This window comes from Lontra canadensis, unplaced genomic scaffold (genome assembly GCF_010015895.1).
Source record: "Lontra canadensis isolate GAN:19392208 unplaced genomic scaffold, GSC_riverotter_1.0 scaffold31, whole genome shotgun sequence".
Taxonomy (NCBI): domain Eukaryota; kingdom Metazoa; phylum Chordata; class Mammalia; order Carnivora; family Mustelidae; genus Lontra; species Lontra canadensis.
This window is the reverse complement of record NW_022631025.1, coordinates 4,684,147-4,696,665: the sequence shown is the minus strand read 5'-3', so window position 1 is coordinate 4,696,665 and position 12,519 is coordinate 4,684,147. Positions and strand designations below refer to the sequence as shown.

The 12,519-nt window shown below is 38.9% G+C and overlaps 1 protein-coding gene across 8 annotated transcripts in view; it reads right to left on the bottom strand.

The window, feature by feature from the left end:
* LOC116872960 (plasminogen receptor (KT)) overlaps positions 1 to 12,519 on the bottom strand; it is an 88,238-nt gene that overhangs the window by 28,487 nt on the left and 47,232 nt on the right. For 4 of the 8 annotated variants that reach the window (XM_032866500.1, XM_032866499.1, XM_032866505.1 and 1 more), the window contains one exon: positions 373 to 503. The exons of 2 other annotated variants lie outside the window; for them this stretch is intronic. In XM_032866500.1, the coding sequence (XP_032722391.1) occupies positions 373 to 503 (131 nt within the window). Of the gene's footprint in view, positions 1 to 372; positions 504 to 7,651; positions 7,843 to 8,304; positions 8,402 to 12,519 lie in introns of all 8 variants that reach the window. 2 more of the 8 variants (XM_032866501.1, XM_032866502.1) reach the window with 2 other exon arrangements.

Sequence of the window (12,519 nt, the reverse complement as noted above, 5' to 3'; positions counted from 1 at the left end):
GATTCTGCAGTTCTCAAGGGCAGAATCTATGACTTTTCCCACCTTTATTTGATGTTGATACTCAGATTACTCATTTAAAAAATGGTTAAGTATTGATATCTGTCCTTTAGGAGATAAATTTGCAGAGGCCTTCTTCTGTCTTGGTGTCAACTTATATAATGGAGACAAAGATGGGAGAAATCTGAGAAACTAGAGGTAGAATGAACTATTTCTACCCTGGTTCTACCGTCACTTCCAAGTACTAACCCATAAGGGGTTACATATACACCATTTGGACCAAAGTCCTATCTTGGCCAACTTGATAGTAATATGCTAATGTCAAAAACAAAAAGAAGCAAATTAAGAAAAATTTAAAGTAAATAGCAAACATACCCAGCTGTTAAAGAGATGGCTGCAATGCCAAAAAAAGTTCCAAAATATTTAAGGAATTCCCGAGACCAAGCAATCTGCAAGGCCATTTGTCTTTCTCTCATTTCATTCTGCATCATTAGCTGCCTTTCCAGCTGAGGATGAAACAAATGACAAAGTCTGGTTACTCATCTTTTCATTCTGAGCACAGAGTTAATAATCTGCTTTTCCAGGGGATTTCCCTTCTTCAATTGCTTTGATTTGTCTTTTTTTTTTTTTTTTTAATCTCAGTAGACTTTAACTAAAGTTCCTCTGGATAGCTATCTCCATCATCTTGGCAGTGAAATCTTCTTGGAATGTATGTAGAATGGATGTGATATTCTTCTTCTGTGTCCTGAGGTCTCGAATGCCTGGAGCTTTTATTCAACTCTAAAATATATATGTTCCGCCTATTCTGTCACATGTGAGAAAAGATCTGTGTGCCTTTAAATGAGGGTACATCTTCCTGATCTTAATTACAACTTGTACTGAAATCATTTTATCCAACTGCAAATTGACATTCATTTGGAGTAGCAGGTCCTTATCATATTGTGATATGATGGGAGAGGGTATTATTCTGAGACATCAGTGGAGATTTTTCCTTGCCACTATTCTCTTGATGCCTCAAGTCCTTTGTTACTTTATTGAGTGTCTTTCCCTGCATTGGAGCAGAAAGCAGGTATAGCCCAGAACACAGGAGACTGGATTTCTGGATGGATTTTTAGAAAAAACACAAGAGAAGCAGCAGTCTAAAAGCCCATTATTTTGAGAAAGATTCTTGAGAAAGAAAATTGTTTTTTAAATTCTAAAATCTTGGCACTGTGTATCATTAGCAGAACCTAGAGGAGAGCGAGCATAGAATTCGTGACGTAAACCATAGGGTGGGGAGGAATGAGTAGTAACATGACTCAGTTTTCTCTTTTTCCTATCTTTCTACTGTGAGAAGAAACTGGAAGAGGAAAAAGGAGACTTTAGAAAGATGGGGCTTGGTTCCTTAGCTTCTCTTAGGAGTTGAAATTCTGGAGAGTTGTGATGAATTTGGGATTTGGGGATCCCTGGACAGAAAGCACTTGTGGACCTATCTTCTATCAAGAATTTGGGGAAGGGGCAACTGAAGTAGAGCTCAAATGGTTGCAGTGCAGATCTAAGCTTAGATCAGACCCAAGAGAGGCCACTCAGGCTCCCTCAGCTGCCAAGGGGTGTGGAGAATATCTGCAAGGTTCCCATATTAGCCTGAAGAGGGGCACAGAAGGTGGCTGAGAATTGGAAAGCAGGTGGCTTAGCAGGTAGTCACCAAAACCTAGAGCCTGGGGACCCCATAAAAGACACTTCAGTAGAGGCCATAAACCAAGTGCTGGGCCGGAAAAGTGTCTGGATGTCAGAGGATTAGCAGCACCTTAGAGTGCAGAGATGATGGCCAAACCAACCTGAAACATGGTGGAACACCCAGAACAGACCACCTGGCACTGCACAGGTTAATCAAACAGAAAATAACTATAGAAGCCCCCTCCAACCAGATGTGCCTTCCCTATGACCATGCCACTTGAGATCACTTGGACTCAAACCTAGGTTGGTCCAGGAAAAAATGGACAGAGAAGGGGAGGGGGCCAAGTTGAATTCACAAAGAAGTGTTTTAAGATGAAGTAATTGAGTCACTTTAACTGGTCTTAAATTTGCCCTCAGTAGTAGAAATTGAAGTTTATTTTGGGTTCAGTTAGTGAGTAAATAGTGTTTTCGCATACATGATTATTTAGAATGTGAAATTCATCCTTGCTATATTACTTATTTAAAAAACTTACATGATAGTTCATAGTATCCCTCCAAAGTGATGTAGAATGCATGAATTAATCATTTGTGCTGTTATCAAAAGATAGCTGAATCTAGTCATGACACAGATGAATGCAGGATCAGTGGTTCTGAATCTTACCTGCACACTTGTGAGCATCTAGGGAGCTTTTAAAAATCTCAGTGCCCAGGCCCACATGTCAGACCAATGAAACCAGAAGGGACCAATGAAACCGGGATCTGGAGTTAGGACCAGTCATTAGTATTTTTTAAAGATTGCCAGGTAATTCCAGTGTACAGCTAAGATTGAGAACCACTGCCTGAAAAAACTCAAAACCTAGGTTTTTCCCACCAAAAATCACACTGAATTATCAGTCTGAAAACTGATCCTCTTGGAACTCTCAAAAGATTGGGGACAGAAGGCTTTTTAAGGCAGTGGGACTCATCTATATAGTACTGTTGTCGTGGATTCGTGATACCTTGCATTTGTCAGAGCCCTTTAAACTTTACAGCACAGAGTGAACCTCATTGTTAACCTTAATGGGGCATCCAGGATGGGATTTTGGGACAGAAAAAGGACATCAAGGAAAAAACTCATGAAATTTAATATGAAGTTTATTTAAAAGTGGTATATCAATGTTAATTTCTTAGTTGTGACAACTGTGCCATAGTAATGTAAGATATTATCTGTAGAGGATACAAAAGGTAGGGTATTCAAGAACTTTGTCCTCTTTTTCTATAAATCTAAAACTGTTCTAAAATTTAGTTTCAAAAATGGTTATGAACAAATGTTATATTCTGGGTCTCTTCTACTGATAAGAATAGAGCCATGTATCTCCATAGTATCACATAGAAATTGTGAAAATCAGCAAGATTATGTGTCTGTAACAGACTCTGAGCCTAGAGTTAAAAAAAAAAATTTACGCATACCCTTTCCATTGGCAAAAATTTCCTGACAAAAGGTACCATTGAGGTATAATTTTAATTATCAATTAGAGCTTTATTAACTACTTCATACTTCATAAAGTTATGCTTAAAATCATAGGTCTCGATCTAAATACATTTAGTAGTTAAATGACTACCTTCAGCTCAGGTCATGATCTGGGGTCAAGTCCCGCATGGGGCTTCCCACTCAACAGGGAGTCTCCTTCTCCATCTGACCCTCCCCCTTCTTGTACTCTCTCTCTCTCTTTCTCACTCTCTCTCTCAAACAAATAAAATCTTTTTTGTTAAAGATTTTATTTATTTATTTTATATACAGAGAGATCACAAGTAGGCAGAGAGGCAGGCAGAGAGAGGGGGGGAGGCAGGCAGAGAGAGGCGGGGGGAAGCAGGCTCCCCACTGAGCAGAGAGCCCGATGCGGGCCTCGATCCCAGGACCCTGAGATCATGACCTGAGCCGAAGGCAGAGGTTTAACCCACTGAGCCACCCAGGTGCCCCAAATAAAATCTTTTAAAAGAAAAAGAAATTGCAGTATGTTTATTTCTACTTCACTGTGGCAGCTGATACACTACTAATAACAATGTGGCCCACTAGCAAGGTGTTTGGTGCTGTAGTAGTTAGTTACATCGACTTTCCCATCAAACTCTGTGAGGTCTGTCCATGAGTTGAAGAAAACAGAATCCATTCCAACTAGTAGTTTAAACAAAATGACAATTATTGCAGGGTATGTAGCAGCTTAAGAATTTCTAGGGGAGGGGCGCCTGGGTGGCTCAGTGGGTTAAGCCGCTGCCTTCGGCTCGGGTCATGATCTCGGGGTCCTGGGATCGAGTCCCACATCGGGCTCTATGCTCAGCAGGGAGTCTGCTTCCTCCTCTCTATCTCTCTCTCTCTCTCTCTGCCTGCCTCTCTGCCTACTTGTGATCTATCTCTGTCAAATAAATAAATAAAATCTAAAAAAAAAAAAATAAGAAGAAGAATTTCTGGGGGAGCCATGAAAGTCAATTTGCCTCCTGTACTATTAGGAACAACAGGAGAAATGCTCTGCCTGAACATGGGGCTTACCTGGGGGAATCCCACAGCTGCCATCTCCTGTCATAGATACTGTGGACCAAATGCTGAAACTCCACCTCCACATTCGCAGAGTACTAGTCACTTCTGCTACAGGGGTTGCAAGAAGATCCAGTGTCTTCTCAGAAATTTACACCACCCACATCCACCTCCGCAGTGTCCTTTGGGCATGCCTACTTGGCAGCTTCAGGTCAGATGTGAAGCTCAGCTGCAAAGGAGTCTGAGAAATTCATCTTTGGCTTGTTAGCCTCTGTTGTATTGGCAGGCATTCTCCAAAGGAGTCGGAATGGAACAGAAGTTAAATGATCTGGTCAGCATTAACTGCCACGGAAGGTATTATCTCAGTTTACAGTTGAGGAAACTGATAAAGTCTGAGTGATTTTCCCTGTGGCCTCACTTATTAAATAGCAGATCGCGGATTCTGACCCATACCTGCCTATCCCAAAGTCCAAATTTGCAGTCTACTCTACGTATACTTGGAATAATCAAGTCAGTATAGAAAATGGGGATGAATGGACAGGGTATGTGATTACCATCTGAAAAGCTGTTAGCTTTACATATTAATTAATGCCAGAATTTTAGAAAGACTGCACGAAGAGCTCTAAATTGACCTGGGGTGCAGACTGGTCTGAATTATTCTGTTTAAATCTCTTTGAAAGAACCTTAACAACACACTGCCTCCAGTTTCTCACAGTGGATTTCATGTCTCCCTTCCCTTAGTGATTTCAGTGACCACCACTTTCTGAATGTGAGCCTCCCAAGGTTCTTATAAGACCTCCTTCTCAATGCCATATCTAATTACCCAGAGAACTGGGAGGCACCACCACTTCCCAAATAATGACCCTGGTCTGCAGACTTGACTGTCTAAACACTTCTTGAGATGTGGCTTCCCCTATCCTGTGGCACAGACATGGGTTTGCGGCTCCAGGCCAAGAGCCCTTGGAGAGAATAAGTCTAGCCCTTGACTTTTTTTTTTTTAAGATTTTATTTATTAGAGAAGATGCATGCACACACTTGAGCACAAGTGGTGGTGAGGGCAGAGGGAGCGGGAGAAGTAGACTTCCCACTGAGCAGGGACCAGACAGGACTACACAAGGCTCCATCTCAGGACCATGAGATCATGACCTGAGCCAAAGGCAGCTGCTTAACTAGCTGAGCCACCCAGGCACCCCCCAGCCCATGGCTTTATAAGGAAAATAGTGTCTGTGCTCTAGACAAAGGCAGAATAAGAAGCTGAGAAAGTTCTGAAAGGCCGAGACCTGCTTCCCTTCTGTAAATGGGATACAAACGAAAAGGGCAACTCCTAGGAATGAATGAGCATTGGAGACTCTTCCAGAAAAGGTCTTTCAAATCCTCTGTTTACTTTCCCCCAGAGTTTCCTGCTTGGCCGTCTCCTCTTGGTCTTCCAGTTCCTGGTGATATCATCACCTTGTAGTCTCCAACTACCACTTCTTGCTGATGACTTCTGAATTCTAAATCTCCATCCTAGAACTCTTTTAGTGGTAGATACTATTTCCAACTGCCTTCTGGGTGTCTCCCCTGGAACACTGATAGGGAGGTCTTAACAAAATGTCCAGGCTCGCTCTTCTCTGCTGTCTTTGCTCCAGCCCAGACCATCATTATTCATCAACAAAAATATAGTATTATCACAATCTGTATTCTCTGTTCCTGGTTTCTTCCTTAACCCATCCATTTTTTAATATTTCTCTCTTTATCTTTGTTTATATTTATATTCCTATCTTAAAATGATTCTTCTATCACTTTCCTGAAAACCTTTCACTGGTTCTTTAATTCCTAGACATGACATAGCTTTTAAAAATCCTATTCTGGTTTGCCTCTTGGGCTTCATGTCTTGCCAGTCTTTTCCTAGACTCCAGCCACCAGGCCTCACCTGCCCCAACCATGTTTCCCTTTCCACACATTTTTGCTTATGGAAGGAGACGGGCTTTGGTATTGCATGGACTAGGTTCAAATTCTAGTTATGTCACTTACTTGCTATGTGATTGTGTTAAGACCCCTAAATATCTTGACTCCAATTTCTCTGTCTTTAGGAGCAATATAGCTACTTACAGATTGTTTTCCTAAATAATGTGGCATATTGCAAGGGACTGGAGCACCCCAGCCATTCCTGTGTGTTAGCCCCTTTGTCTTCCTTTTACCCTTTATTTCCTGTCCCTGTTGGAGTATTCTTTCACTTTCTTCACTCTCTCTTTCTGGGAGAGTATATCTGTTTTCCTGAGTTTGAAGTTCCTCTTTGCTGAAGAACCCCTCATCTCTTTCTGGAGCCCCATCTACTCACTGAGCAATGCTGCCAGCTGTAGCCATCCAACCTAGCATTCCTGGCACTATGCTGAATTCAACCTTCCCTACACTTCAGGTACACTTTTCCTCCTGACCAGCCTCTCTGCCCAGTCCTTGGATTCCTCAGAGGCTCTGGGATTCTCCCAGGGGAATGAAAATGTTGGTCTCATTTTCAGCTTACCCCTCTTCTTAATCCCGCAAGTATCTAATTCAGAAATTCCACCAGCTTTTCTATTGAAATCTCTCATTTTCTCCACTCTTGTCACCTCCCCTGGCATCCAAGTCCTTATCACCTCAGACCTTGGCTACTGCAGTGGCCCTGTGATAGCCTTATATGTCTAGCCTGTGGTATAAGTCTATTAACAAAAGCACTGTGGCCCAGCGGTTACTACTGTGCACTCTGGGGCATACTGACTGCATGTGAAGCCTAGTTCCATCACTTGCAAGCTGTCTAGATTTTGGTGAGTTCTTGCACCTTTCTGTGCTTCCGTTTTCTCATCTGTAATGGACAAATGACAGTGCCTACCTTTTTTTTTTTTTCTTCAAGATTTTATCCATTTATTTGACAGAGATCACAAGTAGTCAGGGAGGTAGGCAGAGAGAGAGAGGGAAGCAGGCTCCCCGCCGAGCAAAGAGCCCGATGTGGGGCTTGATCCCAGGAACCCTGGGATCACTACCTGAGCCGAAGGCAGAGGCTTTAACCCACTGAGCCACCCAGGCGCCCTGACAGTGCCTACCTTTTAAAGAGTTGTGTAAGGATTAAATGAGCAAATACATGTAGAGGTCTAGAGCACAGCTTTAATAAGGGTTCAATAAAAGTTAGTTGCTATTATTTGCCTAGAAAACAGATATAAAATTTTGAGATTGATTTTAAAAATATCAATTCTGCTCCTGTTGCTGCCCTGCTCAAAAACTTCTAAGGCTTCTCTTTTTGCGACATCACACGTAAATGCTCTGCTCGGCTTTCCAGGTCCTCCAGACCAGGTGTGCCCTTGGACAACCTCATTTTCTGCTGCAGCACTTCCCAGCTTTGGTCAGCCTGGCCTCCTGCAGTTTTCTAGATGGGACTCCAGCCCTCTCTTCCCAGCCCTGTGACCTCAGGCAAGTCAGGATGTATCTAAGCTTCAGTTTTGTCATCTGTAAAATGGGCACAGTAACGGTACCTACCTCATGAGTTTATTTTCTTAGGAGACTAAAAAGAAATTATGTCTACAGAGCCCCTTTTCTTTTCTTTTTCTTTCTTTCTTTCTTTTTTTTAACATGCTTAGGGTGGTTGGAGGAAAGGAGGTTTGTATGGGAAGAGCAGTAGCAGCTTTACATTGTATCAGTCAGAAATACATTTCTGTAAATCTTGAAGCCTATAGGGAAGTAAAAATGTGTTTCAGGGGAAAAAGACAAAATCTCCACAGAAATGAACATATTATTCCCAAAAGCTAATGGCTATTGAGTAATTTACTTCCTGTAACAGTCTGTTGGGCAGATGCTACTAACATCCCCATTTTTCCAGAAGAGGAAACTGGTAAGAATGATGAAGTAACTTGCCAGTATGTATAGTTCTGTATGTTCTGAGTTTTCTTTTACCTTTTAGATAAAGAAACCATAGCTCTAAAATTTAAAGGCACATACAAATGTGTAGAATGAGTGTTTGACAAGGCTAGAGCTCCTTCTCTGGACTGTTAATCCAATGTTCTCAATAAAGCCCATCTTCCCTAATATTTACTTTCACATAATAAGTTATACTGTTCATTTAGGAATAGAAAAATGTTTTATATAACGTATTTAATTCATAAGATGTTTATTTTATTGTAAATGTAACTTACCCAGCAATAATCAATAACTTCTATATAGAGAGAACTTTAAATGTTGTAATAGCTCGTTACAAATGGAGTTAGAATCTTCCAGACATTAGCCTAGCATCTTAATTTTTGTCAGTTGATGAGAACAGACCAATAAATAAATAAATAAATAAATAAATGTTACATTTTCAGCAATATTAGGGAATCAGGTGTTCACATTTAAAAGCATTATCCAGAGGACTAAAAATATACTCCTTTAAGCAAGAAAATTTGCAAAAAGGATTTCTAACCATTTTAATAGACATTTGTGTAAAAGTTATATACTGCTTTTACTCTGGTATACAGTATAATATGCTGTTGCCTTCATAATAGAATATAGCAAACCAAAGTTGTTTGGTGGCTTATTTATTTATAAATTTAGTTAGTTAGTGGTTATGCACCCTTTTCCAAGAAGGTTTGCATTAGGCGACTTCTTTTTGTAAAGACACAGAATTGTCATTGGGGGGGTGCCTGGGTGGCTCAGTGGATTAAGCTTCTGCTCTTGGCTCAAGTCATGATCCCAAGGTTCTGGGACTGAGCCCCACATTGGGCTCTCTGCTCAATGGGGAGCCTGTTCCCCCATCTCTGCCTGTCTCTCTGCCTACTTGTGATCTGTGTCTGTCAAATAAATAAATAATATCTTAATATCTTAAAAAAAAAAGAATCATCATTAGGTTTCCTGTGCTGCTGAATGAGGGGTGCTGCTGGAGCTCACAGAATGGCTCTAGGCCTCTGCATTTGTCTTTTGTCTCCTCCTGTATCAAGTAGTTATTTCTCATTCATGGTAGGAAATCCTCTTCTAAGCACCAGTCTCTCTGGGATTCCCTCTCTGTTCTTTGTCTTCCTCTCTTTCTTTCTCCACGATCTTTGGTTGTAATTGTCTTAAGGGCAGTAAGGGAGCAAAGCTTGTTAGAACTGTGTATGAAATAAAAATACATGTATTCCTAATACATTCTTATGACTGAAAGTCAGGGGCCTCCTGTGGGTATGTTGCATGTATTTTAGAATATAGCCTTGTTATAGTTATTTGGTTCTTTTGTCTTTAAGTATTTCTTCTTGCTTCCTCATCATGTTCCAGATAAGAGGCTGTCAAATAGATAACTTTGGTCTAATGAGATGCCATTATAGTTAAAATAAAATGGGGAGTAATGTTGTTTATACCTCTTATAATAATAGCCAGAAAATTTGTGAAGTATTTATTTTCAGGAATTGAAACAAAGCAAAAGAGAAGTAAAACAAAAAGATAAAACTAAACCTCCCTGAACACAACTATGACTATGTAGAATGTCCTTTGATTAGTTTCCCTTCTATCTTCTCAATGAGTTGTGTTTCTAATCCTACATTTTTATAACTTCAGGGAATCCTGAAACTGAAGGGTTTTATCCAATAAAAAGTACTTCCGTACTTTCATGTGGTTTTATTACATTCAGAAATGTTCTAAATCTAAAATAAGTCTTCCAAAATGCTTCAGAGGATGGAGGAATCCAGAGCAAGAAACAAATACAGGTGATTAAAGGCTAAGTTGAGCAAAGGCCTTCACACCTGGTTGGCAGAAAATTTTAAAACTTTTTTTTGACAAGCTGATTCTGAAATTTCCTTGGAGGAGGAAATACAAAGCAAAATGGGTGAACCTCAAAAATATTATGCTTACTGAAAGAAGCTGAACACGAAAGACAATGTATTCTATGACTCTGTTTATGTGAGAGGTCCAGAAAAGGCAGAGCTATAGAGACAGAAAGTAGATTAGCAATGTTCTGGGTCTGATGTTGGGATCAAAGACTTACTATAAATGAGCACAAAGATATTTTTGGAGCTGATGGAAATGTTCTCAAACTGGATTATGATGATGGTTGCAGAACACTATAAAATGTACTAAAAATCATTGAATTGCAACCTTACAATGGATGGATTTTTAAACTATGTAAATTATACCTCAATACAGTTGTTTAAAAAAGTAGAAATGGAACACAGTACCTTTTCAGCATCAGTTGTGATAGGTAAGTAACAGCATGTGTTTATTTTCAGTCATCATTAAAAACAAGGAAGATGTGTGGCTATATAGTTGCCTGACTAATATTATTCCTGCATCTTTAAAAAGTCTTTTGTGTTACACTCAATAATTGTTCAAAAATATCTGAACCCCTTGGTATGGAATAGTTCTATTTAGATGCAAAGATGTTATAATTTTATAATAAAACATTCTATCTTTACATTTATTAAAGAGGAAAGGAAAGACTGTTCAGCATTATATATGTTCTTCTTAATAAATCATTATTTTTAAACTTCATACTCTATACATTTTCTGTTCTCAACTAAAACACAACAAATTTTCCTTGCAGTTGCAAGAGGTGGGGAGACTTGTTTTTTTCCTCTAATAATGATTCTATATTCTCTTTAAGTTTTCTTATCACTAATACTATCACCTTCCCTGGATATTAGATGCTTACTTACCCTAAAAAGGTACAGTCTACACCACAGCAAATTTTTGGTCAAGCGGGTGAGTTTAAAACATTGCTGGAATATCAGTCTATCATTTTTACAATGAATTTGGGGAGCTTATTTTATATGGTTGTTACATCTGGAAATTCTTTTATTTAGAAGAAAATATGTTTGTACAGTGGCTAAAATCAGAATCCAATTAATATCAGAAAATTAATCTAGTGATATAATAACAATTACTAATAGGAAGAATTCATGGGGCAGGTCATCTCCAATTCTAATGAATTTTAAGCAGATCTTTAAATTAGAAGTTTCTAATTTAAAACTGATTTCAACATAAAGACAAAAGTAGGCTATGGAAAGAAATCATTACTTAGTTTTCCATTTCTGGGAAATAATACTTCCAATATTCATGTTCACATGTGATTTTAAAAATAAAATGCCATCTCTTATTATAAGAAAATAAGCATTAATTCCTGAAAGGGAAAAAAATTCTTATTTTTGCATTCTGTACTTTACTGATGTGTATGGGTCTAAGAGTTCTACAGAAAGGTGAGCCTGACCCAGTCATCAGCAATAAATCTTAGATCTGTTGCTGTTTAATCCCTACAGTGACACTCATTCCTCCGCTAAATAAAAACCCAAACTGAATAGCCTCACATAGGGAGTGGTCACATTGGGAAATATAAACATAAGTGTAGAGTTTTATGCCATAAAATTTTCTTCTATAATCCTCCTGAATGTTTTTGCTTAATGAGAAAGAGCTACATTTTTTGTTATGGCTGTTTACTCCCCCTGACTTCTTTTTTTGAAAACTAAAGCCTAATTTGATAGTACTGATAAGCTAAGATAGGAAGTATTAAAATAATAGTGGCTTAGTATCAGCCCACAGTGGGTAGGGGGGAAAAAAGCCACAGCAAAAACAGTGTGGTGGAAAGGGAAAGGCATGAGCTTTCATGAAAGATACTGGCATCGTTAATTCTGAATCTGGAAGAAGAGAGCACTCCCTGTGTCAGATCAAATAGAAAATGAATTCCAGGTGAATCAAAGCTCTAAATGTACCAAATGAAATGATAACTGTATTATAAGTAAAATTTGGAGATTGCTTGTATAACTTTAGAGAAGCAAAGACTTTTTTAAGGAAAGCAGGAAACATGAAGGAAGACAGTAACAGATTTTATACATTAAAAATGAAAAATTCACTACTTCATACACATTAGGATGGCTGTCATTTTAAAAAACATACAGAAAATAACAAGTGTTGGCAAGAGGTAAGGATGTCAAGAAACTAGAATTGCTGTTGGGAATATAAAATGGTGCAGCTGCTATGGAAAATGGTATAAGGATTTCTCAAAAAAAAAAAAATTTAAACATAACATTACCATATGACCCAGTGATTCCATTTCTGGTTATATTCCCAAAAGCAATGAAAGTAGGGACTGGGATAGATATTTGTACACCCCTACTTACAACAGCATTATTTACAATAGCCAAAAGGTGGGAGCAACCCAAATGTCCATTGAAAACTGAATGAATACACAAAATGTGGCACATATATACTATGGAATATTATTCAGCTTTAAAAAGGAAGGAAATTCTAACACATGCTACAACATAGATGAAACTTGAGGACATTATGCTACATGAAATTACCCAAGCACAAAACTGCAAATATTATAAGATTTCACTTTTACGAGGTACCTATAATAGTCAAATTCATAGCGATAGAAAGTAGAATGGTCGTTCCTAGGGGGCTAGGAG